General features: G+C 41.8%; 3 protein-coding genes across 3 annotated transcripts in view; 1 reads left to right on the plus strand and 2 right to left on the minus strand.

Moving 5' to 3' along the window:
• Positions 1–1,396: 1,396 nt before the first annotated feature.
• On the minus strand, positions 1,397–8,760 carry aldh16a1 (aldehyde dehydrogenase 16 family, member A1). The gene is made up of 17 exons (XM_062448735.1): positions 8,476–8,760; positions 7,201–7,300; positions 6,917–7,043; positions 6,452–6,609; positions 6,292–6,369; positions 5,944–6,131; positions 5,650–5,808; positions 5,400–5,558; positions 4,839–4,995; positions 4,495–4,570; positions 4,303–4,408; positions 4,069–4,202; positions 3,781–3,948; positions 3,095–3,299; positions 2,622–2,807; positions 2,385–2,510; positions 1,397–2,275 (listed from the first exon to the last, which is right to left on the minus strand). Exons 1-17 carry the CDS (start codon positions 8,560–8,562, stop codon positions 2,117–2,119), a joined length of 2,373 nt encoding a protein of 790 aa, XP_062304719.1. The 5' UTR covers positions 8,563–8,760; the 3' UTR covers positions 1,397–2,116.
• Positions 8,761–8,788: 28 nt separating this feature from the next.
• On the plus strand, positions 8,789–11,007 carry baxb (BCL2 associated X, apoptosis regulator b). The gene is made up of 6 exons (XM_062448757.1): positions 8,789–9,132; positions 9,392–9,422; positions 9,627–9,794; positions 9,966–10,110; positions 10,209–10,313; positions 10,452–11,007. Exons 1-6 carry the CDS (start codon positions 9,111–9,113, stop codon positions 10,593–10,595), a joined length of 615 nt encoding a protein of 204 aa, XP_062304741.1. The 5' UTR covers positions 8,789–9,110; the 3' UTR covers positions 10,596–11,007.
• Positions 11,008–15,594: 4,587 nt separating this feature from the next.
• LOC134009059 (potassium voltage-gated channel subfamily C member 1-like) overlaps positions 15,595–26,478 on the minus strand; it is a 42,067-nt gene continuing 31,183 nt past the window's right edge. The window contains 1 exon segment of the mRNA XM_062448748.1: positions 15,595–16,685. The gene's annotated coding sequence lies outside the window, so the exon portion shown is untranslated.

Here is a 26,478-nt window from a genome sequence, read left to right on the forward strand (position 1 = left end):
ACTTTTGGCCTGGGCAATCCTAAAGTAATTATTCTCACAGCTTCACAAAACCTGCTGACAGAACACTTTTAGGGTGATGTATTGAGCAATATATTGCTCAATGAATATATACCCCAACTATTGCTAAGAGTTAAATCTGATAGCCAGTTGTGCAAACCAAGTACCGATTGTTCGTAGTCTACATATAAAACAGAAACTACATCACAGTCTAACCAACCTTCGCCTTGCTCTTTTTCTAACTTTAGATTTATAAACAATAATGCGGAACGGGACCTGTATGTTGTTTTTTTTATAGGCCTATCTGTCATTATTTGTTTGTTGAATGCTATGCTGTACACTACAGTGATACTCTTTTCTCTCAAGGCTCGTAGTATGCTTTAAAAGTAAATTCACCTGTTGCAGCATTCAGAAAATGTTACCTATACTCAACCCTAATACTTAAGTCATCGGAGTCATGTCGCAACAGGTGATTCAAGTTCGTGTGGCTGAGAATATTTCCGCACAAATTCGTGTGTCACACATGACGTCTGGCAATTTCAGATGTTATTTTAGCTAAGACTAACAGGAAACTGAAGGCTGTTCTCTCCCAGTTTGTTTTTTGCACCGTCATAACCTCTTATTTGTACTCTACTGTGTTAAACCCAAGGATAGCCACATTTCTGCTGTGTAATGGTGACTCAGCATTCCCAGAGTTCCAAGGCTGATGTGTAAAAGAAAAAGGTGGGAGTTTGTGACCACGGAAACAGACTTGTTGTGACAGGCTGGGACCAGTTCTTGGAAAAAGGAACCGGGTATAATTAACCACAGGAGTGTACAGTGTTTTTTAATACAAGTAATTCCACTCGTAATCGTATCAGTTACCAGCCATTGACAATTACATAAATATTGTATTTAAAGCTATTGACAGTTTATTTAGAGCCATATACTGTAACAAGCTGTCACTGGCTGTTCCTTTGTTAAATATCTAGAAAATATTTCTTAAAGTAAAATTATTTTCGATAGAGCTTCTAGTAGAAGAGTTGAATGCTTTCCTAAGAACCATACTCAGATCAGATAGTGTTGGCACTGTTGGAGATTACTAGTGAGTAGCCTACACATGGTAATATTTTGAATCTCTTTAAGCACACAACTTTGAAACAGCATCATACTAAAAGTGATTTTAATCACAATTTCAAAAGTTTTATTATAACATTCGAACACTTTAGTCACATAATTCCAAATAAGTTTAAGGTCCACAGGGTTTCGATAAACTCGAGATCCAATTGTTGCCTGTTTTTAAGCTTCTAGGTTCATATTATGGCTGAAGCCTGCTGGAAATGAAGCTTTAAGGCTTTTTTTACACACATCGCCAGTGAACGCACGTGTAAAAACTATATCTCACACCAGCCAGGTCATCAATATTGGCATAGACATTGTCGTCTGTTTATTAGATATTTTCAAGATTATCGCTACATTGTTATTTTCTCATTCTTATACAGTACAGTGTACTCACTTCAAAGTTCCATTACTGGAATGTTAACACTACAGAATTGCATAATGTCGTATGAGTAAACAATGTTACAACTGGATGGAATACCCTATTATCAATGAATAATGGTGACTAACCCAATGGTCAAATGGTAAGGACTCCGTTATGAGGTAGTGATTGATCCACACTTTTAACAAATATCTCAATGTAGCTTGTATTTAGCCCCGAATGTCTGTCTACAGTCCTTTGTGATATGAGGAAATGGCTGACTACAGATCAATCTTTTTAAAGATTATAGGTCAAATGCAACGTCCACAAAGAAAAAAAAAAATATCGACCTAAAACATATGATCTGTGTGAGTTTCTCTGCTAAGAGTGTTTACTTCCACATACATCTTTATATATTTCATCCTTCTATTTTTAGTTTAAAACCTAACCTATTATTTTCCTTAAACTCACCATATTAAACAATTTCTTCCTCTCTGACTTCCATGCATAATCTCTCTCTGCGTCCCTGAATCCCTAATCAACACCTTTATCCCAATGTGCCTTTGTGTGAAAACAAAAGACAAACAAATTCCAAATTTTTTGTTAGAACCTGAGCGGGATTCAAGGTAGCTACATCTTTTTCACTGTCATTTACTTTTGCTATGCAGTAGGGATCCAAACACTCTTCCACTGGACAGCCTGCCTCCACATCTCCTCCAGGAGCGAGGGATGAGGGGAAGTCCACTTCTCCCTCTCCTGGCTGTGCAGCCACAGGGTCTTTAGGGGGCTGGAGCAGGTGTACTGCAGATACTGACAACCCTGGGTTTTTGAGAGAGAGACAGACAGAGGACAAATTTCTACTTGCAGTTCACTGGGTAAAGGTGTGTGTAATCTTTTGTATGTGTACATCTGAAAAGATGTATAATACCTTGTGACTGCCCCAGTACCATACAGATTTAATCACACTGTGGTTGGCTAAAGCCTGAGTCAGCTGATCTCTACTTCCTGTTATGATGTTGACTAAGCCTCCTGGAAGGTCAGAGGAATGAAGAACCTAAAAGAGATGAGAGAGTAAAATATGGAAGTTTACACTCAGACACACCCACACACACCCACACACACACACACACACACACCTGAATTCAATTCCAACTGATAAACACACCTGAATGAACTCAAGGGCAGGCAAAGGGTATTTCTGACTAGGCACCATGACAACTGCATTTCCCATGGCGACAGACGCTCCCAGCAGAGACACAAGAGAGAGGAGGGGACTTGAGTCAGGAAGAACAATGCCCACCACTCCTAGAGCCTCTGGGAAGGAAAGGGCGGATCCTGATTGGGGGAGGAGCTAGGGACAGAAAGAGAAAGATGGTGAAGCTTCCTAGATATTCATGATGCTGTAGAGTGGACAAATGAGTTGTGTACATCATCATAAACGTAAACCAAATGACCACTCTGAAGTGGCACCCTACTTAACAATATCAAACTACATTTGAAGGTTGTGTTAGCAAACATTATAGTTTGAGCTTACAATAGTGGTCAGTTGAAAAAACATATGGTGGTGCCCTGATTAACCATTAAATCCTCTGTCATCATATTTCCAGCATTGGTTCATTTACGACTTTAAAGCCTCACCAGAGCTCCTCCTCTTTCCTTGTCACAACGAGCCGCCCAGTCACAGAGCCGGGCTATGCTGAGCTCCACCTCCTTTTCTGCCTCCTCCAATGAGAGGCCAGTTTGGGAGCGGAGGGATGCAGTCACTTCCCGCTTCCTCTGCTCTAGGCCCTCAGCTAGAGAGTAGAGAGACTGAGCACGTGCAGCAGGGCTTTTCTTCATCCAGCTGAAAGGAAAAAGTCATAACAGGAAAGCATGTGACAAATGTTGTATGGGGAGACCGTTGCCGCTTAACTGTGGAACCACTACCCTTGGTGGGGGGCACAGCTCGAAATGACAATTTTTGAACTTTGACCTTGGTTGCCGCTGGCCTTTCAAAATGCAACCAATGAGGTGACAGCTGTACGTGACATAGCCAGAAGTGGCACATGCAATGGAGGAAAAAACGAATACCCAAAGCGTTCCCTTCAAAGCTCCCCAAACTGTTTAACACAACGTTAAAACATATCATGTTATATGTTATTATACCATCAATGTTTTATGTATGTTGCTATGCCGGGCAGACACAGTGACACCAAGTATGCTTCGCTCCCTACCTCACGGTGAGCGAAAAGCTAATTTCTTGTAATGTGTGAGCCCCTTAAAGGAAGTATACTGCTGTACAACCACAGTCTGACAGAGAAACTGAGGCTCTAGCCTGAGCTCACCCAGGTTGAACTTTAATGGCTGCCTCCACTGCGTTGCGCACGTCCTTCCTCCCGCCATCGGGACAGTAGGCAAGCACAGCGCCATCTGGTGCCAGCACTGACATACTACCGCCAGACACAGCCTTGCACTGCTTACCCCCCACCAACTGGAGATGGGAGGAAGGAACACTATAGGAGAGAGTGAGAGCCAGAGAGAGAAAAATGACAGCACACGCCCATTTAGACAGTTATACAGACATGCACGCGTGTGTAGTACTCACACACACGCACCTGTACGCACGTACACACCTGGAAGGATCAGAGGCATCAGGAATGACAGCTGCCGAGGCCTCTGTCCCAAACTTGCTGTAATCGACAGAGGCAGGGGAGGAACGAGGCAGAGGACAAGAGGAGGATGAAGGCCGCAAGAACTGAAACAGGCCCTGGGGAAAACAGGGAGGAGAAAGTTCAAATCCGCGGTGTCACTTGGGATCGAACAAACCAGACCATCCAGCGCACGTGGCCAGAGAGAGCCGTCCGTACCTCCTTCCCTCCGTCGGTGCAGGTGCCACTGTCCTTGTGTCCGGAGACGGGCAGTGACGGGTCCGCCACGGAGTGCGAGTTCACCCACACGCACCCGACAGACAGGCTGGCCATGAGGGAGACACAGGGTTAACACAGACTTTGGACCATCGGCAGATAGGAGAGTGTGGATGAAGGGAAAGAGACAGGCACCTCTTGGCAGCCTCCAGGGCCAGCGTGAGGTCTTCAGTCCAGAGAGAGGCAGCCTGGCCGTGAGGGCTGTGGTTCCCTATTCACATCCAGGAAGCACAACATTTTATCAGCACTCGCTTCTATGGAAAATACCTTCAACGTAACTGCTGCTACCTACAATAGGAGCATGTGTCACGTTCAAGTTTATTACCATTTATAACAAGTACATTGGAAGTCTTTGGCCCTGCTCCTTCTGATAGTTTCCTAGCGGCCTATAATTAATCATCTAAAACCATAATAAATAAGTCCTAATCCTATATGAGCTATGTCTCATTGATCAGTAGACATAGAGCCTGTTTAGTTACCCAGGGTTACGCCCTCGGAGTGGCTTCTGAAGGAGAGAAGGGGTAGCAGGGGTCCGGGGGGAGGAGTCACCACGCAGGAACAGGAGGGGGCAATCCCGCACAGCACCGTAGGGGGGTAGAGGGCACCGGAGGGGGGCACTGGGGAAGCCTGGATTAGCTGCCAGGGGTGAGAGAGTGGAGTTAGGTACACCCAGGTGGTGTTGTGTTGAGGCTCAACACATAAGCTAAAGGCTGCTACATACTCACTGAAGCAATGTGTGTGTGTGTGTGTGTCTTTTCAAGCCTTTATAAAACAAGACATATCAAGTAATGTGGGAAGTGTGTACATTTTGTTTGGACAGCAACAACTCACTGCTTTACAATGCTACTGCTCTATCAACAATCTCAGTTTGACACGTGCTGCTTTTGTACTGTGGAACAACAGAAAGGACAGTCTGGCGATCTCTGTTTCAGGTTAAATAATCCTATACATTTGGTCACAGGAAGTTTCAGAGAACCATTGGTTTGTAATTGCACACTCTTCTGTGGCGTATTCCTGTCTGCGACACAGTAGTGACTTACTGTTGCCCCCTGCTGTTGAGCCTCATGTACTGCATTCTCCACCAGGCCTCTCTCTGCCTCAGTGGTGAGAGCGACACACTTCATCCGTCCTAAACGCAGCTTCAGACGAGCCACCACGTTGTCCCACACTGGCTCCTGAACACACAGCAGCCACTGGCACTGTGGGGTGGTGGGTTGCATTCAATTATTCAGTCAGAATGTTAAAACATACACCCGTGACAATTCAATCGATGGAGGAGTCTCGACTTACATCTTTCTTCTTTTTAAAAGCTATCTCTATCACTCCATCCACAGCACTATCGATGTCCGCAGACTCAAAGATGATGAAGGGACAGGTGGCACCAAGGGAGAGAGAGAGAGAGACTGGCACACCCATCCCGGCTGTGGCTTTACACAGCATCTCTCCGTCCTGAAAGAACGAGAGAAAGAAAAAAAGAAAGATGGAAAAACAGAGAGAGAAAAGATGTATTTAATATAAACACATATTTAAAATTGTGTTAAATTAAATTGTATATAAAAACGACCCCCATATCCCCACCCTAACCTGCTTGTTGCCACTGTAGGTAACATAGCTGATGTTCGGATCCTGGGCTAAACTGGTCCCCAGAGACGCATTGCTTCCTGTCACCACATTCAGCACCCCAGCAGGAAGTCCCGCCTCAACAAATAGCTGGGCCAACAGGAGAGCAGAAGGGGCAGTTCTTAATCCAGGGATCAACACCACGGTGTTGCCTATGAAACAGAAATGTTGCTTTCTAAAACTTTTTGACATTGGAAATACAACTGACTAGTTTAAAAGTGTTTATCCTGAATGTGCTCTGACAAGTGACACCTTGCTCATGATGATAATATCATAAAACATTTTTTATTTATATGTGCGTGTGTGGCATACCCATGGCCAGAGCTGGTAATACTTTGAGCATAAGAGAGTAGAGAGAACAGTCATCAGAGACAACCACTGCCACCACACCTGAAACACAGAAAGAAAAGTACATTTATATTGACTCCTGACATGTTTTAGTCTACATTTACAAACACACACACAAACTTACCCCAGGGGGTCCAGTCAGGAATGAGTGTGTCTCTAAGCTGGGCCCAGCTGGCATAGTACTGGGCCAGTCTGACCAGCGTGGAGGGGGAACTGGGACACTGAGACAGATCACTCAGCTCTGACAGACACTGTCCGTGCCTCTGTAGGCCACTCACCAAACTGGAAGACAAACACACGCGCGCGCACACACACACGTAAGTGAATGGCCAGCGATACTTGCATCGGCAACCGGCTCTCGCTTTCTCTTGCCTCGTTCCTCCTCTGAGCCCTGTCAGCTGAGCATGTGTGCACCAGGCCACTGATTAGTGATTAGCACTGAGTTGCTGTCATGCGGGACCTTTGCAGAACGAGAAGCGGGAAACCGCTTTAAGGGACCGCGTACAGCCTGACCATGAGGCGGCTTGGGGCGCTGTCCCTGGTGCTGGGAGGGCCTCCTCTCTCTGGTGCTGCCACAATATGTTCCTACCTGAGCAAGACCTTGGCCCTTTGGTGGCAGGTTAGTCCGCTCCAGTATTTGAAGCCACTGGCAGCAGAGGATGCAGACAGAGATACATCTTCCTGTACTGCACACACTGTACTGCACACAGTCTCTCCTGGGGGGAAGAGTGAGACAGGGAGAGGGGAATGAGAGAGAGGAAGAGAGGTGGTGAGACAGAGAATGTACAAACAGCTTGCATTAATGGTGACAAAATGTAGAAACAGACAACTGTGTTTCTTGTGAAGCAACTGGAGTTCTGTTAGCTAGCCTACCTGAGGAACCAGCCACACTGCGTGTCTGTCTGTCTACAGGATGGAAAAACTTCCCATCGATGAAGAGGTCGAGGGCACGGGAGCGGTGTTCTAGCCAAGCCTGGGAAAACCGAGGCCAGGGTCAGATATTTTAATTTAGTTATTTTATATTTTATTCAGTAAAAAAAAAAAACGGTTCTACTCATTGTGCTTCATGTAGTTAACTACATTCAGTGGTCAATAAGGCCATCTAGTGTTTAATTAATACATACACTCAAGCAGTATTACTGCTTATTTGCCAAATCTAATAACATGAAATGGTTGGATAATAAGGATTAAATATTTTATATCTAAAGAGAAAATCTAAGTAGTTATAACCAAATGCAGCTTTGACAACAGCTTGTTGTCAGCTACACTCAGGAAAGGGTGAGCCCTCCAGAGTAGCTCCTACCCCACGCAGACGGAGCGCCTTCCTGGGAAGGGAGAGCAGTGGCAGGCTGACCCCTCAGACTGAGGTGGCAGGCTGACCCCTCAGACTGAGGTGGCAGGCTGACCCCTCAGACTGAGGTGGCAGGCTGACCCCTCAGACTGAGGTGGCAGGCTGACCCCTCAGACTGAGGTGGCAGGCTGACCCCTCAGACTGAGGGGGCAGGAGGGAGCTACTCCAGCCTTACTAAAACTAAAACTACTTTGCTCAATTGGGCTGTGCATTGTCTTTATTGCAGTGCTGCAGGATCATTTTTGCCAGTTTGATAGAAATTCATAATTATGAGGTAAGCCTATTTACTAGTACTAAACCCAACAGCATGCATAGTTAAGATTTATTTTTTAGTTTAAACTCTTAATACACATTTGGCTTACTCTGATACAGTTTGCTCACATTCCATTGGCTAAGGGGCCATACACCTCCAAACCAGAGGAAACAATAAAATAATTGCTTGTAGAGGGTAGAACATTATCTATTGACACAGTGGGGACAAAGTACACATTTAGCTGCACATTCTTACTACTCCCTACATCTGCAGTTTAGCTCAAGTCTGAACTTTACTCAGAAAAGTACTCCAGCAACTGAAGACAGACACTAACTGTTCAATGACCCAGAGAAGACACTGTCTCGTCAAGTCACATGTTTGCCTTGTGAGTTTCACATTATTACTGATGAATGTACTTCACATGGCCATACCTTTTAAGTTGTTAGCTAGAGTATATTCGTTGTAGGCATGAATGCCCGATTGCTAGCAAGCTGTTGTACTGAAAACCACAACTTTATAGAAACAAATCAAGCTGGTTAGCTACCTGTGCGGTGGCAGCGCTGGTACTCGTTGGTCCGTACTCCATGGTTTGAAAGATATCGTGCACTGTCTTGTTGGTACTACCTGCCATAATACAATATACAATATAAGTAATATCTTCCCTACAACACGGTCGAATTTCACTGGACGGAATGCAAGATCAGCTCAGAATTCTATCCAACAATGTGTTAGATGGAAAGTATGTTCCCTCGGAAGACGCAGAAGTCAACAGTACGTGCAGCAAAGCAGTATCAAAGAATGATACTTGAAATAGAACCCGGACACATTTTGTGGGTGGACACATTTACGGACGCATGCGCCAAATGCGCCGCCCTAAAGTGAAGAAGGCAATATAATAGTTATACTCGTGTAAAACTACATTAGTTACAAAACTAGGAAGCACCCGGTTTAGCTGTCTATTCTTCAAGATTTTACATATTTTACTAAATTGAGATACCGAAGATGCTTTGATTGAATAGAACACGGACGGGCATAGTTAAATACACTTTTCTCAAGTTCATCTGCGCTCATTAGTCTAGCTTGCGGGTCTTTTAGTACCAGTCATTTACATTTAGTCATTTACGGTACAGTAACGTTAGCTATACTTTAGGTAGCTACAGGCTTCTGTCTGGGTTCTCAATGGCTTGTGAAAGGACGTCGGGTATTTCATTTAAACTATATATTTGCTTTAAAGCTTGTCTTTTATGTCTGTAAAACAAAGTGTCAAATTAAACTCAAACTTTTGTGTTGTGAAAACATAATTGACAGTATTTGTATTGTAGCTGTCGCCCATTAGTTTATACTGGTCTAAACGATTGGAAATTAAGTCCTTAATCCGGTTTAAATGTGATATTATATCGCTGACATATTCTAACAAAAAAAGCCTAATGTTAGCTCAATTCGTTTTGCTCATTCAACAGATGAACGAATAGGAGAGTTCGTGATAAAAAAGTAAGTTTCACTTTCATACACCAACACTTCTTGTGAAATCGGACGTCAAACCTTTTCAGCAACCTTCGTTTCACTTTTAGATTAGGCCTACTTAAATGTACAGGCACTACCCTCGTTTATTAGAAGTGTCAGGATAGGTTACCAGAAATGATATAGATATTATGTCGTACAGTCAACACTTCCAGAATTCTGTCTCCTCTCCAGGGTGTTTCAGGAACAGTTAAAGGAAGTCTCTTTAGAAGAAGCAGTGCCCCTTTCACTATCAGAGACACCAGAAGTAAAGAATGAGGAGGAGCAGAAGATGGTTGTCCAGCTGGCAACAATGGTCCGGATCATTGGTGACAAGGTCAAGGACGACCAAGAGTTGATAGAGTTAGTCCCCAGCTCTCCACACTTCTTTACCCATTTCAGGGAGTCCATTTAGGTTGCTGAAAACTAACATCAATTTGGTTACCTGAACCTTTGTGTGTGATCATATGATCATCGTGTGCCAATTTGTTGGATCTAATTTCTCCTCTACCTCTTCACCATTTACCTGTCCAGTGCCATAGATGGTTTGGTGGCCTCAGGAAAAGAGTCCAACCAGAGAAACTACTGGCAGATGGTGAAGCTGGTGTTTGAAGATGGTCAAATCACTTGGGAGAGGATTGCTGTGCTGTTCTATGTGGCAGGGAGGATGGCTGTGAAGGTATGTGTTTCAGCTACTGCTCTGCATTTGTACATTTTCCCGATATGGATCTCTATATGTATTTGTGTTAAATATGTAAATTTTCATCCAATTCTCAGATGGTGGAGGCTAATCTCTCTCCATTAGTGTTAGACATCCTGAAATGGACAGTGGATTACTTCAGGAGCAAACTGCTGAGTTGGGTAAAACAGCATGGAGGATGGGTAAATGAGTTGCATGAAATTATTCTGCAGTATTGTCCAGGTCAAGCCAGTGACTCATCAATATAGGATACCTGTATGTTTATGTAAATGAGTAGGCTAAATTAAAAGTAAAACCAACGTTTCTCTTTCCTCTTCCAGATCAACAGTTTCTCAGAGCTGGCTCGTTGTCAGATGGAGAGGATGTCATCCATGACCACAAAATCTCATGGATTCCTCCTCATTTTTCTTGTGGGCATTGCAGTGGGCAGTTTAATCACCTGGACAGTAGAAAAAAGAACTTGAAGCACATGCTGTATGCACAACCCTCATTTATGTTACGCACTTAAAACCACAGCACAAGTAATGTATCTCAGGATGAACTATGTACAGTAAACATGATTTGCTGTGACCATTGTCCATTAACACATGCCATAAATTACACCAGGGAACTCATTTTTAAGTGAATACAAGTGTGCTAGGCAGACCTTATTTTCATAAATGTTCTATTTGAAACAATTGTTGTTTCTAAGCAGGTAATGTGGCTGTGTAAGTAATGCATTAATTTATTTTCATTGAAGGAGATGTGATAACCTTGAATGCATTTAAAAATGAACAATAATTCAATACTGTATTTAGAAAAAGGGAGATCATGTGTTATAAGTGGAGCAGTAGTAATATAGTAATACTTAAATGAAATAAAGTTTGCAAGACAATATTAATAAAAGCCTGTAAGTTCTTCACATACAAAATCACACATCCACATTTTAAAAACTTATTAGAGTAAAAAATGCACGGGACACACATTGAAAATTTTGGCATAAGCTTTTAATATTTTTATTACCTTTTTGATGTTTTCTCTTTAAATTTGATTTGTTTGTCTACCCAGTAATTTTGTGAGTTTTTCATCATTTTATTATTCTTGTTTATTTTCCTATCGGTTTCGGAGAAGTGTTGCTCAGGTAAGGTAAATCAGCATTCACGTTCAAACCTTCATACTCGTAATAATAGTTTAAGTCTCTTTTTCACAAACTTTAGTAAATTATGACTGTTTATTCATCTTTTTTCTTTACATGTTTCAAAAATATAAAAGGTAAATAATAAACATTCCATTGAAATATATTTTTTTTTACAGTTCTTGATTTTTTTTCTACTTTTTTGTATTATGACATTAAAATTTTATCCAGCATCAGTATTTATAGCATAAACCCCATTCATTGATATTGTAGTAACCCTCTCCTCCCCTTTCTCTGTCTTCACTCTCATTCTCCTGTAAGGGAAGTGGCATGGTAGCATATGTACACTTTCAGCATTGATGTGGTCACAGAGGAACAAGTGACTTTTAACAAACTAGCCTCTATGGTAGGAAGACCTATAGTTACTTTAGCTGCATTAGGGTTAGTAGTGCAATGTACGTTCAAATGGAGAACCTGTGACACATAAACCAGCAATAAAATGCTATTATGGCTCAGTAATAGCTAACTTAGAATGAAAATGCCCCAAATGCACCCCAAAATAATTTCAGACAAACATTTGTGATAGACATCATTGGGTGACATACTGTACATTTATGAGCAGCTACAAGGTAAATATTACTGAATAACTTACTGAATATTGTGATTAACAGAAAGATAGATTTACCGTACAACTACAATATGAGGATATCCAATTGTACATGTTAGCAATCTAGATACATAACTCATGAAACTGAGTCTATTTCACTACATTTTACTCTTAGCAACATCCCTGTTTACCAGTGTCCATGTGTGACTTCACTAAAGTAACTCACTAAGTTAAAAAAAAATTACGAACAGAACAGCCACAGAAAATAAGCCCCAAAAAACAGACTATAGAAAAATAATTCTTTTTTTGTTCTGTTTTTATTAAATATTTGTTGCAGTATGTGTATTCCTCACTTTCCCTTTCACAACTGACTGACAAGAGTGAGAGAGGAAGACAGAGATTTCTGAATAAAGAGGGTCACCTCATTCTGGCCATTCAAAGATAAGTTAAGTCTTCTTTTTATTCCCACGCATGCATTAGAATTCAACTTCAAACAATATGATAGAAAAACACAAGAACAAGGATGCAAAAGAGCTTCTTCCTCAAAATATTGTGAAGTAGGGGGGGGGGACATAGAGGGCTAAAGAGAGGAGGATTAGAGAAAAGATGCAGAATGGATGAGATGGTGTGATGGTGTTCAGGCTTTACCCGGCTCCTATTTTTGATATGTTTGGTATTTGGGTTTCAAGTAAAGGTATGCGAGTGGTGAGGGCTCAGATGTCATTCCTCTCCTAGCTAGCTCTGAATAATATATCCCCCTCCCTTACTGTGATGTGGGTCCCTGTAGCACCATCACACACACACGCACGCATACACGCATGCATACACACATACATACACACACCTGCACTGAATTGGCCCAGGAAGTCACCTCTTCAAAAAGAGAGTTTGGAACAATTAATTGCTCGGACATTGAAATCCCTTGTATTTTATGCGAAATAATTCATACTTTTTATGTATGCATGTCCGTGTGGGTTGTGCTACGAGAATTTGAATGGGGGATTGATATCCAATGACTAGTCTCTTAGCATTGCCTACGCCAATGGTGCCATTCTATTCTCTTTCCATTCACCTTGCATTACAAACCCTTCATTTCTCTTTCAAACTCTCTAACAATAAACGTCCCTTCCAGTATAAAATATATATGCATTTTACAAATGCATCCTCACCTGTGACTATGTATACGTATATCATTTACAAATGATTCCAAATCATTAATTTTGATATCAAACAGCTTGCCATTGCGAATAGTATGGAGAGGAGCGTGAGAAAGAGGGGCAAGAAAAGGGAGAGGGAGAGAGTGCTGAAGAGGAGAGTAAATCAAATAAGAGAAAGAGGATGGAAATCCAGTATACCAAATGATAAATGTGTGTGCATATACCATGAGGCACTGCTCCAGATTTTCAGGAAGCTCCTGTTTAAATCCTTCCCCTCCTTCTGCTGTAGTAAACAATACACCATGTTATAGATATGAAGGTTCATCCTAATCCATCGTCCACACAACACAGCAGTCTCCTTTGCACGATGAAACACATCTATATCACATGTATGTTACAGTCCAAGTTTTGCATAGGTATTTGCTCAGTCCTAAGTAAGTCCTAAATCAAGTAGCCTGCTACCGCATTTCTGGAACCTTGTATGAAGAAAAAAATGGTGTGTATGTATTTTGGCAAGTGAACACAACCAACAACAATACAATAGGTGCAACTGAACATAAATAAGTAAGCAGTGACAACTGTATCAAAATCTGCCATCAGACAGACCACACATACCTTCAGTATATCTTCACTGGTAGAGTGAATGCTACCCCTGAGACGAACCCTGCTGGGACACTGCAGCACCAGAGCATCTCCAGAGACTAGAAACCAGGTTCAGACCTTGGCGCACCAGGAGTGATAAACCCCCCCCCACACCCCAACATAGACCAACACCTAGGACCGTTTCTCTGGTGCCACCAGTAAAGACAACAAACTAATATTATAAAGAAGAGATACTGAATCAGGGCATGTAGATGGCTCAAACAATAACACATATGTTGATTTTCACTTGCCAAAGAAACAGGAAATAGTGTCACACTCAAAATAGTTTGCTTCTGTGCCTGTGATGTACCACAGTAATGACTCTAGTAAGGACAATGTATTAGGCTGAGAGCAAGCGTATACTGTATGTCATATGAAATCGTTATAATTCCCCATTTCGATTCCCATGAAATGTCTACTCTCTTGAATCATGTTACCAGAATATAGTAGTACACCTCTGACCTAACAATAGCAATACTTAATAAGAACTTAATGTATGGGCAAAGCCAAATATCTTAGCTGTAATCATGATAATTATTATTTACCATGGGCCATACAACCAGTTAGACCACAATAAGGGGTGGGACAGCTTGTCTGTGTGACTGGAGAGGAAACTATTTAGCTTGAGACCAACATGTTCCTTCCCCATGGCAATGTTAAAAGTGTATCCCCTTCCCTTGGAACTAAAATGGCTGCTTCATCATGGAGCATCACCAGCACTAGCACTTGAAGCACTCGCATACTGAGGACAGAGCAGTGCCAGGCATTTTCTGGGATGAGCACTTAAATAGCCATTTAAATGTAATACATTATTCAATTATATTAACCTCAAGACAATGTTAGACTGCATGGGTAATAATTCATTTTGTTACACTTCAAAAGTATCTGTCTCTCTAATCTGTCAATTTCCTTTTCTCACAAATGTGAATGTAATTGGACTATTCAATCTGACAGGAAATAATCGTATCAGGTCTTCACTGAAGGGCCTTAACCCCAAACACACAGTGATGCCCTCTTGTGGTAAAGCAGCCATCTTACACTTACAGTCAAAGGAGGGGAGACAACAGATCCTTCATAGTCAGTCCAGTTAAAAGTGATGCTGTGGGAGACAGTGGCCTGGACCCAGGGTGACACACAAAACTGGCATCAGGGGGTGCTAGCAGGACAGTATGACAAGAGAGGGAGTTGGTGAAGAAGAAGTAGCATAGGAGCTGAGTGAGAAGAGCAGTCATTGATGTAGGCCGAGTAGTAGTAGCCCATTAGCATGGAGTATCAGGGGAAGATATTTGCACTGTTCATCTCCAGTAGATTTAGTGGGGTTTGAATCTTATATCTAAGAAAACATAGTTCATTGTGTATCTTGCAATCATATATATATATGTTTTTTTTATAATTCCTTTTTTATTATCCAAAAACAAAATATAGATTCTTTTTTTAATATAATCCTGCTCTTCTTTTAATCGGTTGCATGTAACATAAATCTTTTAGTTTCGTCTTGATTTTGTACCTTTTTTCAATGCCTAGCCCTCGTTTGGGGGGGGATCAGGGCTTGCAGAAGTAGTCATGCGGAATAGTCATGCTGGTAAACAAAGTAATACAAATGCATTTTCCAATTTCTACTCTTTTTTTTATCTCCCAGAATCGTTTTTTAGAGTTCACCCATTGCTGCAGAATCCCTGCACTTAATCTCCATCCCCCCAGAGGCTTGGCGCTAGAAGACTTCAGAACTTTAACTCCCTCCATTCTCTCTTCCAAAGAAAGGAGGGGAACCCTTTAATATATCTGTCTTCTCAAACCACAGTCCACCATTTGTTGTTATTTTCTGCTACCGGTTTGAAAAAATATTGTTTTAAATATGTTGATGTTTTGTGAATGTTTGTGTAAAACATCTTTTTGATCTCTCTCCTTCACTCTTTTCTTCTCTCCATTCTTGTATTCTCTACTTTCTTTTTTTTTTTTTCATTCATGCCATGCAGTTTGCTACAGAGGAGTAGCAATGCTGAGATGCAGCTGGGAGGAGATACAGAGGAGAAGAGAGGAAAGAAAGAAAGAGAGAGAGAGCAATTGTATTTCAGTTTTCCTGATTCTTCCTTTTTTCCTGGGTGTACTGAGGACAGGTTTTCTTCTCCTGTAGTAGTCCCTCTCTCCTTTTGCCAGCACACACATTCTCCTGGAGCAGCTAGGGAACCAGAGGTTGTCTTTAGAGTTGTCCATTGGTTGTTTTTTTGTGGCAAGCTGAAAAGTCAGTCATGAACACAAGCCACAGGGGCTTGCAAGTCAGTAGTCTGTGAGCTGTGTGTGAGATTGGCATGGCTGATATGTCACCTACAGTAGCTGTATGCTTGGGGGAGAGCACTGTCGCAGCAGAAAGAGCCTTGTGGAAGGCTAGGTTATCCAGGCTATAGCAGCTGTCCAGCTAGCCTGGTTCAGAAGTAGCCATGGCTACCAGGGAGGATAAGCCCTAGCTTTGCATAGAGTTTTCAGAGGGGGAAACTTAAATACCCCCTGGTTCACACACAAACTAGTATTTGTGTGACATTAGGTTCAATAGTATTGTTGTCTTATGTTTTGTCTGGTCGTATACCATACACTTGAGATCATAAAAACAGTATCTAAGGAGCCTTAATGATGACACCCACATGACAACCAAGTTGTAAAGGGCTTCAAGTAATTTGTCTGCTATTTTCTTTCTATCTGGAGAATCTTACAATAATGTTTGTTTGGCTAATCTTCAGGGTGTGGTTTGGGATTGTTCATGGAGGAGGGATGATATGACTTGTCATTGAAGTTTGTGTCACAGAAGGCATGCTTAGTCATTGATGTCTTTGAGTCCACTGGAACATATGCTTCAGGTGTGATGGCTCTTTTCTTCCAGTTCATTGGTGATCTTTCCAACCGCTCTCTCTATTTTTCTCTCTTAATATATTTCTCTGTCTCCTTTTGTTCTCGAGTAAATCCAGTAGGGATTGCTGGATGAATTGTGTCCTAAGATTTCCTCTTCTTGGAGAGAAAGGGGGATTTTAGAAACTCAACACTGAAAAGAAAGAAAGGAAGGGAGAGAACAAGAAAAATAATCAGTGCAAATATCAAACAAAACAGCAAGTGAGATGGATTACATGGACAGGATATTTCAATGGAATTTATACATTTCATTTGCAAATGGCTACATATGTGTGTATACATGGATGAGTAAAATGAAACAATTTGTTGTTAAATTATCAATGAACATCTAAGGCAACATAATATATGTTTTAGCAAAGCTCTCCCTGCATGCAAGTTCACAAATACAAAGAAGCTTGTAAGAACACACGCACACACACCCACACACTAGCAACACAATATAAACTACAGTATAAACAAGCACATACACACGCACATGCATGCACATACCCTCATACACCCACCCACTGAAACACACCAATACAATATTGGCGTGGGAGGTTTCAGTCCTAGAGGGCTGCAAAGTCTACTGGCATACATCCACCTCTTGATTCATAGAGCTCTTCTCATTGACTGGTAGTTATTTCATCAGATATGGCTGAGTAAGAGTTTATACCCGAAGAACCGCAGCCCACCAGGACTTATAAATACAGACCAAGAGCTGAGAGTGCCTCAGTTGGTCTGTCCTACACATAGGCAACATGGAGGAAAACAAATGATACACGAAAACACAGCGAAGCACAGAACACAAAACACACGCAACACAAACACAGTTACACACGCCCACGGGCACCGTAGCCTACAGCACAGGAAGCACAATGTACCACACACTGAACACAGAACACAGTGTCTTACACTGAGAAGCGATCTGCTTCCTTCCTCCTCACATTTTGCTTGTTTCTTTCTTTCTTCAAACTGTTCTCCATTTCATGGTTCTTCACGTTTGTTGACAATCCACTTTAAATACACAGTTCTTACATTGTCTCCCCAAAGTGCAACATCTTTCAGTGATTCCTTCTCATGTGTCCATGTCTGTCCTTCCTAGTGCTTTGTCATCCATTTTAGGGAAGATTTTAGATTTTACAGTACAGTTCCTGTTCCCCATTTCTCTTGCTCCATTTGCAATCAAAGGGTTAGAAATGGTAGTTCTCAGAGACAAATAAGGGAAGCAGATGGGGTGAAGAAGATGAAGATGGTTTGTGGGGGGGGGGGATTAGAGGACTTAAGACACCTCAGAATCATGTTAGAGGAATACAGACATTGTTTGGAATGAGTTCACATACACAGGACATATTTGCAGGCACAAAGAGAAGACAGAGATTTCAACTTTCTCTGCCAGGTTTTGAAATGTATCTTTTCTGGAAGCACAAATAAACTGACAGCAGTGAAAATCAGTGCAAGACAGAGACAGCCTGCGAGACAGAGAGCGCTTGTGTGTGTGTGAGAGAGAGAGAGAGAGAGAGAGAGAGAGAGAGAGAGAGAGAGAGAGAGAGAGAGAGAGAGAGAGAGAGGCGAGTTACCTGAGTTGTGCATGGGAGAATGACACACGGGGAACATGCAAGAAAGGAGAGAGGAGGCTCTTCTACAACCACCACTGTTCTCCCAATTCAGTCCTCAATCCTTGACCATGTTGTCCCAACACCACCACCTACAAAACACCTGAACTACTGCCCCACTGCCTACTGGGAAAGCAGTACAATTCCCCTGCCTTGCCCTGCTGCTGATGGTGGGACAGGATTGTCAGGTTTTTGACAGTGGTCATATTAAGTGACACTACTGCCATCCAGGGGTGGTTTTGCTATGTCCTAGGATAGGATTTGTAGGATAGATATTTGTACTGTCCTGGGATAGGATTGGTACTACAACAGATCTACTGCTCACACATAGTAGAAATTGTTATGCTACTGTTTTTTTGTCACAATGAATACTATGCTTGCCCTCTGTAAGTTCCTCCTGACAGAAGGGATTTACAGATGCCAGCACAATGTATGAGGTTATTAGGCCTCCTGGATTCAGAATTCAAAAGTTAAACTTGTTCTGTCGAAGGTTGGATTTGCCCACCCCTCAAACTTAGTAACGCAACTGTGTGGTGGAGCAGAGGTGATGTATGTGTGTTTTGGGAGAGGGTGTGGTTCAGAACAGAACAGTACAGAATGGGTTGAACATTAGAGAGTGGAGCTGGAGAGGGACGATTACATTTGATAGTGGAATGACAGGCAAGCTTTCAACGTGTGTTGGAATGGGGATTGGTAAAATTGTACGGATTAAAGGGAGGTGGAAGAAGTTGGATTTGTCTTTTCTTAGTGTTAATTCACAGTTACTGCTTCTTTTTGCATATATCTGATAAGCACAGGGCTCTCAGAATAGTTATCTGTGAAAAGATAAAAAAAAAAAAGAAATCATAAACTATAATCATTCTTGATAAGAATCATATTGTCTCTTATGAAAGCAGCTATACAAGACCAATAATACCCCACCCCCACCCCACCCCCTCTATTTTTGAAAAATAAACTGTCCCACCCCCCTCCCCAATACAGTATTAGTGGTCTCTCCCACCCAATAGCATTGTAGCATTTTAGCATGCATATGTATGTGCCTCAATCCTCAAACAAAACTTTGAGAAGTAAGGCTTTTTTCTTTGTGAGCATGCTTTCAGTCCATATGAGTGTGTATACAAAATACACATTCATATACACTTCATTATTAGTCTAAATCTATACACATTCATTGAGCTTGAGTTAAAATTAGAAGTCTTATCAAATCATACTCATTGATTATGGACATAGACATATACATATCTTATTGCTTGCAATGGAAACCCATGCTAATCAAAACAACTGTACAGAACACTTTGACCATTGAGTGTTCTAAAAACTTGTATGAACTCGATAGTACAGATCATGAGAGATGAGAGGGAGAGGAATGGGCAGGTTACATGAGATACATTTGGTATTTTGTATAGAGGTTTCTGTGTGTCACATAGGTGCTAAGGTAAATTCTATTTGTACTCAGTCAACACAGAAGGCAAATTCACAATAAAACTTAATTCCCGAGTTGACAGAATGTAAATTGAATTTGACCTTGAGCACAACCTTGAGCATCCGTCAATTTCTGCCATCTATTATCTTCCTCCCTATGCCCCACACAGAAAAAAGCTGTTTTCAGTTACAACTAGTAGATATGTGTAATTGCAGGCTGGGAACTAAGTCACCAAAGTTATATTAATACTAAAGCTTTTGAAAGGTGAATGATATTCTGTCTGATGCTAGATTAAGTATCAAAGGGTGTCTAGGTGTCCTGAGCTTTTCGTTAGAATTTTTGTTTTTGCAAAGATGAATTAGGGAAGTCATGTAGTTTGATCCCCGGAAGCTTAACAGCTTTCTAGAAAGCACGCTGCCTATTAATCGGGAAAAATACTACATGAACAGAGTGTGCCTTCTAGCTTGCAAACATTAATCAAAGTGGCTCTGTGCAGCTACCCTACTATTAACTAGAGAATGCAACCTTTCTGAAGCTAATGCTAACAAAAGAGAATGCAGCATTTTTAGAAGCTAACGCTATCAAAGGTGCCACATCTTCTCCCTATTCAACCGTCTATCAGTCTCCAGAGAGAAAGGTGATAGATGGCAGAGCAGAGATGCAGAGATCCAACATATATTAAACAAAACAGACATTTAACAAGGAACAGAACTGAATCAGACCAGTAATAATTACAAGTAATGTCTAAATAATGGTAGCATTGTATGCTAATGATTGACAAATAAATATGCATCTGGCAAAGAATGTGACATTGAGAATTAGAAAAATAAACAACTCTTTGTAAATTAACCACCAAAATGTATCACCTTATAGAATACAAAAAATAAAGTTCAACTGGTTGACCTTGCATGGTTGCTACTGGCAGCATCACCTAAATTTCAATTAATAGTAAAAATAAATAAATACAGCTTAAAAAAAAGGTTAATAGTTTTGATCTCTTTTATCTGATCTAAACCCTCAATAGAGGGGAACACATTTGTTCCAGTTTATCCCTTTGCTTTCTACCTCTTCTCTCTTTCAGAGAAAAGGGAGAGAGGAGTTGGTTGGTTGTTAGTCACACTGAGTTGGCACTCTTGCATCATGGTTCTAGAGGTAGATGCATGTCTGGGAAGACACACACACACACACACACACATAGCTACACACTGCATGGCCCAGATACATAAGTACAGCTTATCTCCATAGAAATACATAGATACAAATATAATAGTGTTTATACATGGCATATTTCTATTTATGTATGTTGCCTTTTTCTCTCGTTATAGTGTTTTGTTCTGTTCTTCTACCACGGGCTGTCAGTCCAGCATCTGTTCACCGTGGCCTCTATGAGCGAGTAGCCAAGGCCAGCAGCAGAGACGGGAAGGTCGGACGGTGGGGCACGAGGATCAAAAAAAGAAAAAAAGAGAAAGCAAAAAAATAAAAAATAACAAAAAATAAAAAACTTAAGTATTAGCTATAGGCCAAAATCATAGGAGTCACTTTGAGTAGAGTGGTGATGGTGAGATGTTATTGTCAAGCAGAAGAGGAAGATGAAGACTGATGAAGATAAGAGACCCAGAGGGTAGCCAGGTCAGAGCAGTGTCTGGAAAAAAAGTTATGTTTCCCTGGACCGAAGTTGTGGGTTGAGTTTCATAGGTGTACATATAGACTTCTGAAGACCAATGTCTACCAACAAATTGTAAGAAGCTATGTTTCATGCACCTGCATTCGATATTTCAGTGTCCATTAGGACAACATTCTAAGGGCAAACATACTGTTTGTTAAATGTTGTATGTTTTCCCCTGCTGGTAAAGGAGGGGAGAAAGCTGATCCTAGGTCTAAAGGTGGGGGTAACCTTCTTCCTTGTTATAGGAGGGATGCAGGTAAGCGGGGATGTGCGGAAACAACGTTCTGGGATGAGGACTACCGATCATTGATTGGACGGACAATTCTTTTTCCTACTTCCAGATTGGATGTTCAGGTTCTATAGACCCCCCCACCCCCCTTACCTCGTGACAAACGTAGACCTCTCCATTGGCCATTACAAAAATAGTCTGTTATCATGACTTCTTCTGACTGATCTTCCATGTTATTTGTGATTTCTTCTTCAAGGCGTAGTTTTTCTGCAGTCTATGTATTGCTCTGAAGCCTCAGGAGGGGTTGCCATATGGCACTGATGATACCAGTCATGATAATGATAATGACAGCACTCGTGGATAAACAGTGGAGCACTCTCTCCCTAACTCTAAAATACATTTTATGACGTCATACTCTAGGTGAGGTCTGTGTGTGTGTGTGTGTGTGTGTGTGTGTGTGTGTGTGTGTGTGTGTGTGTGTGAAAGAGATATACTGTATAGAGAGATGTGTGCGAGTGATATAAAGAAAAAATAGAGAGAATCTCTATTTTCAGTCCACATTAAAACATGTAACAGTCCAGTGAACCAAGCTCTATAGGAGATCTTTTATAAACCACTATGGCTTCTTGTGGTGCTTCTTAAGGACTATTCTTTTGGGTTTATCCTTTTTTTTGAAACACTAAACTATGTCTTATCTGAAATTATGTTTATAATTTTTTCTTAGTCCCCCATCCCCATTTTTTTTATTTTTCCTTAGTAAAGGCATGCATTATGTATATTTATCTTTGTGTTTGAGTACAGTACAGTATTACCCTCACCCGTCTACGGTGGGGTTTGGATTTGAGGCTCAGTGACATCTGTCAGAATAAGTCTCATATCTAGCAGGTCTTACTCTAAGTTAGTACTATTATTGAGTGCAAGTGCAGCACACACAGGCAAATAGCACAGGGAGGCCTAAACTAACTAACTAAATTATGACTATGCTAAATCCCTGTTAGTAAGGCAGGTGTGTGAGGGTGCTTGTGTGCTTGTGGTAGTGTGTGTGTATGTGTGTGTGTGTCTGTGAGTTTTTGTGTTAGTGAGTGTGTGTCTGTGTGCATTGTTTATCATCAGGCATTAAATTGCTCTGGACATGAACATCAGCCTATGATATGTATTTAGTCAATGTAGGTATAATACTATTCTCATTCTTAATATCACACCCTATACTTTCAGTTTATAATGCCTAATACACTTTAAACTAATTACATATATGCAGACTCAATAAATCCCTTTACAACCCTTTGTAATGCCAACATAGATGCTTCAGAAATCATTTATAAGCAAATGCCAGACCGTTAAACCCAACTTTGGGCAGTTTTGCTAAACTTTACACAAGCCTCTATTGAAAAAAACATTTTCTATGAATGATTAGTAAAGCATCAGTGTAGCACTTAAAGATATTATACAGCAGGGCATAAGGATTATACGCTGTGTCCAGGTTCTCCTCTAACCAAAAGGCTCTCCTTGGCGTCTAAAGGCCAGGTCAGTTCATTATCATTATCATCAGGACCAGTATCAGTGTTCGTTTCCGTGAACTTGTTAAGCCTCTCTTTTTGAGTTTTTCCTCGTAACCCCCTCTGTACACCTTCCTGGGCAGGGTTCGGTTACAAGATGGAAGGGATGGGGGAGTGGCATCTGCGTAGGGCTCCTGGGGGCTCGAAGGGCTCGAAGGTAGAGTTGGTGATTGGGGTGAGGCGCATGGGCGCTCCCGTCATGCCGGAGATGTTATTGAGGCTGCGAGACTTCTCATAGCCTGTCGCTGGAAACGTCACCCAGCGTATGGAAGGGGTGCGAAGAGACGTCAGAAGGGTGTGGAGATTATAGTTTAAATGAAAAGAATGGGGGGGGGGGGGAGGGAGTTATTTTAACGTCATTTTTGTTGTTTTTTGCATGAGTTGAATGTATTTGTCAACATTTCGACCATGTAAAGAAATGGTATAATAAAAGTGTTATGAGTTAGAAATAGGCAGATATACAGATTTTTACAATTTAAAAGGGGGTAAGTAACGAAAAAGAAAGGAAATCAATCAAAATAAAATAACCAGCCAAAACAAGAAAGATTTTTTTTTGGACCAAAGCAGACAAAACAAAAAGTAAGAGATAGAAAGACAGACAGAGACAAAGACAGAGACAGAGAGACGGGACAAAACAGAAAAATGGGTTATGAAAATATGTCATCAGAACGGTTGCTACATCATCACAAGCTGACACAGGGGCTATCTGTAGCGTCAGCATACACAATGAGGAGAGAGAGAGGGGGGGGGGGGTGATGGGTAAAGCAGTTGGTGTTGAGCGTTGTTCATTTTAGCTCCCTCTGGCATACTGGACATAAAGAGAAGGAATCATATTGGTTTCTCCCAGAGAAAAAGGGAATGATACAGTAGATAGAGAGAGAAGGAGGGAGGGAAGAGTGCTCAGCATCCAGGTGTTTTAGCCAGCCTACAACACAGAGGTTTGCACCTCAAGATCCAAACACGCACGGCGAGACCTAGGCCCAAACACTGTTCCATTTCCTTCCAACGTTTGAGGTAGACTTTGTTTGCACGTTTTCTGAGCTCCGAAGAAACAACATGACCCTCTTAATTGTAGCCACCCATCAATGGTGTATTCCAAGTCAAATCAAGTTGACCCAAGAAGTTGAATACTGTTTGGACCCAGGTCTGGGGAGGTAGATTCAATCCAAGCTCTGTTATCAGCACCACAACCCCCAAGAGAACGACACACTCATATGGACCTGGTGAAGTTGTCAGGATTTATCTGGGACAAATAACCCATAAGTGTATACTTTTTTACAGTGTAGAGAGAATTGATTCATGTTCCGGAACGTCATCAGTATTAAGATGATGGTGTAGAAATTGTACGACAAAAAAAGTGTACAATTTCGTTCATCAGTATTAACCCTGGGTAGAACAGTGTCCATCAGTGTGTTCACTGAGATAGACAGATGAAGAATGGGGTTATCTTAACGAAACCCTGACGGCTTCACAAGGTCCAACAGTTCTTGACAACCTTCCCTCTCCACGGTCACACCTGCTTCTAATCCCTCCACCAGCTCTCCTTTATGCCTCCACCTATTACCCCTGAGCTTCCACTCCTTCCAGACGTCACGTTCACTGCACTTCTCTCTCGCTAGCACTTGTCTCATCAGATTCATCAGTAGCGCTTTATCTAGAAGTAGAAGTTTGGGATGGTGTTTACTTTTTACAGACTGGAGCATATTTCTCTTGAGTGAGGTCATACTGTGTTTGGACAGCAACAAGTCGAGCCCTGCTGATAAATAAATCAGAAGCTGACAAACGCTGGCTCTGTTCCTCTCTCAGAACCACACCTCAGAAGTCAGGCCGAATCTCTACTTCAGCAACAATTTGGAGAGTGCAGAAGGCGGGGAACTCAAATATTTATGCCATTTTACTTTATGAGTGCACTAGATTGTGCTGTTTCTGTGTGCACCTTAGGTTGAAATGTTCAAACTGGGCAACCTAGAAATAGATGTTATCTGGTCTTGTAGAATCATCAGGTAAGTGATGTTGAGCAAGAGAAAGTTTAAAAGTATGGTCTCTCACTTCACCTCACTGGCTCTACCTACTGCGTATGTTCATCTAGTCAATGTTGACATATATATATATCTTATATATATGATATATATCTTAGTCATCGGGAGGGCAAAGTGTTTTTCTTGAGGTGTTTCAACAAGTGTTTGATATGGAAGGCTGTAACAGGGATGGGAAGGCAGTCAAGCAGACAGTCAAACAGACAGACAGCTGGTCTGTAACGGAGATAGAGAGGAGAGGTTGGAAAAACCAGATGTCTCCACACTGACACAACAACAACAACAACAACACCTCGACAGACAAGAAACACAACATCAACAACAAAACTGGTTTCCTGTCTATTCAGGCCTCACCACCTGTGGGGTGAGATTCCTCTCCAGTTCACCAAAACTAGATTTGAACTCCAAGCACCATAAACAGACAGATCCAGATGAATGGAGGGACGACTGCACCAAACTCTGATGTCACTGTCTTTGTCCTGTCATGTGTACTATACTCTGTCTCAGTCTGAAACTCGTTTTCAACCTACTGGCTGAGTCATTAAACGTTAAGCTCATGTTGGGGCTAACCAATGACTTGTCCATGAATTCTGTCCATTAGAGATGCCATAGGATGCAGAGGGCTAGTTTGGGCTTGTGTGACCATGTGTGGAAGCCTTCCCACTAATGCACAGCCTATAGGAGCCACTCAGTCACGGCACGGAGTACAGGAGGCATGCTGGGTAAAACGTGACAGATCTGGGTCACCATGTTCCTCCGACCTGACCATTCCTCTTCAGCCGAAAGCGCTTGATGAGCGAGGCACGACAGGGAGAGAGCAGTACATCTACATGAGTGTGTGTGTGTGTCAGTTAGTCATGTATGTACTCGTATTTGAGCATGCTGTGTAGTAAAGTCTGTAATCATTTCCAGGCTGGTCATCAAAAAATGACTACAGCACAATATGTATCTGTCTGTATGTACAGTAATGTATCTATGTACAGTAATGTCTCAAACTCACGGGTCCCCAAACATAGAATGTGTGTGTCAGTGTTATTAAGTTTGTCATTATTCAAATGTTGTAAAACGTGTGTGTGTACCTCGTAACAACATGCCATGGCCTCTATTCAAGTGATTCTATTTGAGACGTCAACCCTTGTAACCGCGGTAATCAATTGGAAGCACTGCAGCTCTTAGTAGATTGGGAGCTAAGCTCTTAGCACAACGATGGAGCTCCACACACACACACACACACACACACACACACACACACACACACACACACACCCGCAGTGGTCCTGTGGCCAGAGGAACAGTGAACAACGGTGCCAGATTGATCAGGTTCAATACAGCTATAGCAGGCGGTCCTTGTCATGTTCCACAGTAATGCCATGTTCTGGAGCTTTATCGAACACGCGTCACGCTCGCTGGCCATGGAGGAA

This window comes from Osmerus eperlanus, chromosome 2 (assembly GCF_963692335.1).
Source record: "Osmerus eperlanus chromosome 2, fOsmEpe2.1, whole genome shotgun sequence".
NCBI lineage: Eukaryota > Metazoa > Chordata > Actinopteri > Osmeriformes > Osmeridae > Osmerus > Osmerus eperlanus.

Coding starts and splice junctions, on each gene's coding strand:
- aldh16a1 (XM_062448735.1), bottom strand. CDS start 8,562: ATGGCAGGTAGTACCAACAAGACAGTGCACGATATCTTTCAAACCATG. Junction 7,301..8,475: donor CCAGCGCTGCCACCGCACAG/GTAGCTAACCAG, acceptor CGGTTTTCCCAG/GCTTGGCTAGAACACCGCTC. Junction 4,996..5,399: donor CTCAACAGCAGGGGGCAACA/GTAAGTCACTAC, acceptor CACCCCTGGCAG/CTAATCCAGGCTTCCCCAGT.
- baxb (XM_062448757.1), top strand. CDS start 9,111: ATGGCTTGTGAAAGGACGTCGG. Junction 9,423..9,626: donor GGAGAGTTCGTGATAAAAAA/GTAAGTTTCACT, acceptor TCTCCTCTCCAG/GGTGTTTCAGGAACAGTTAA. Junction 10,111..10,208: donor CAGGGAGGATGGCTGTGAAG/GTATGTGTTTCA, acceptor TCCAATTCTCAG/ATGGTGGAGGCTAATCTCTC.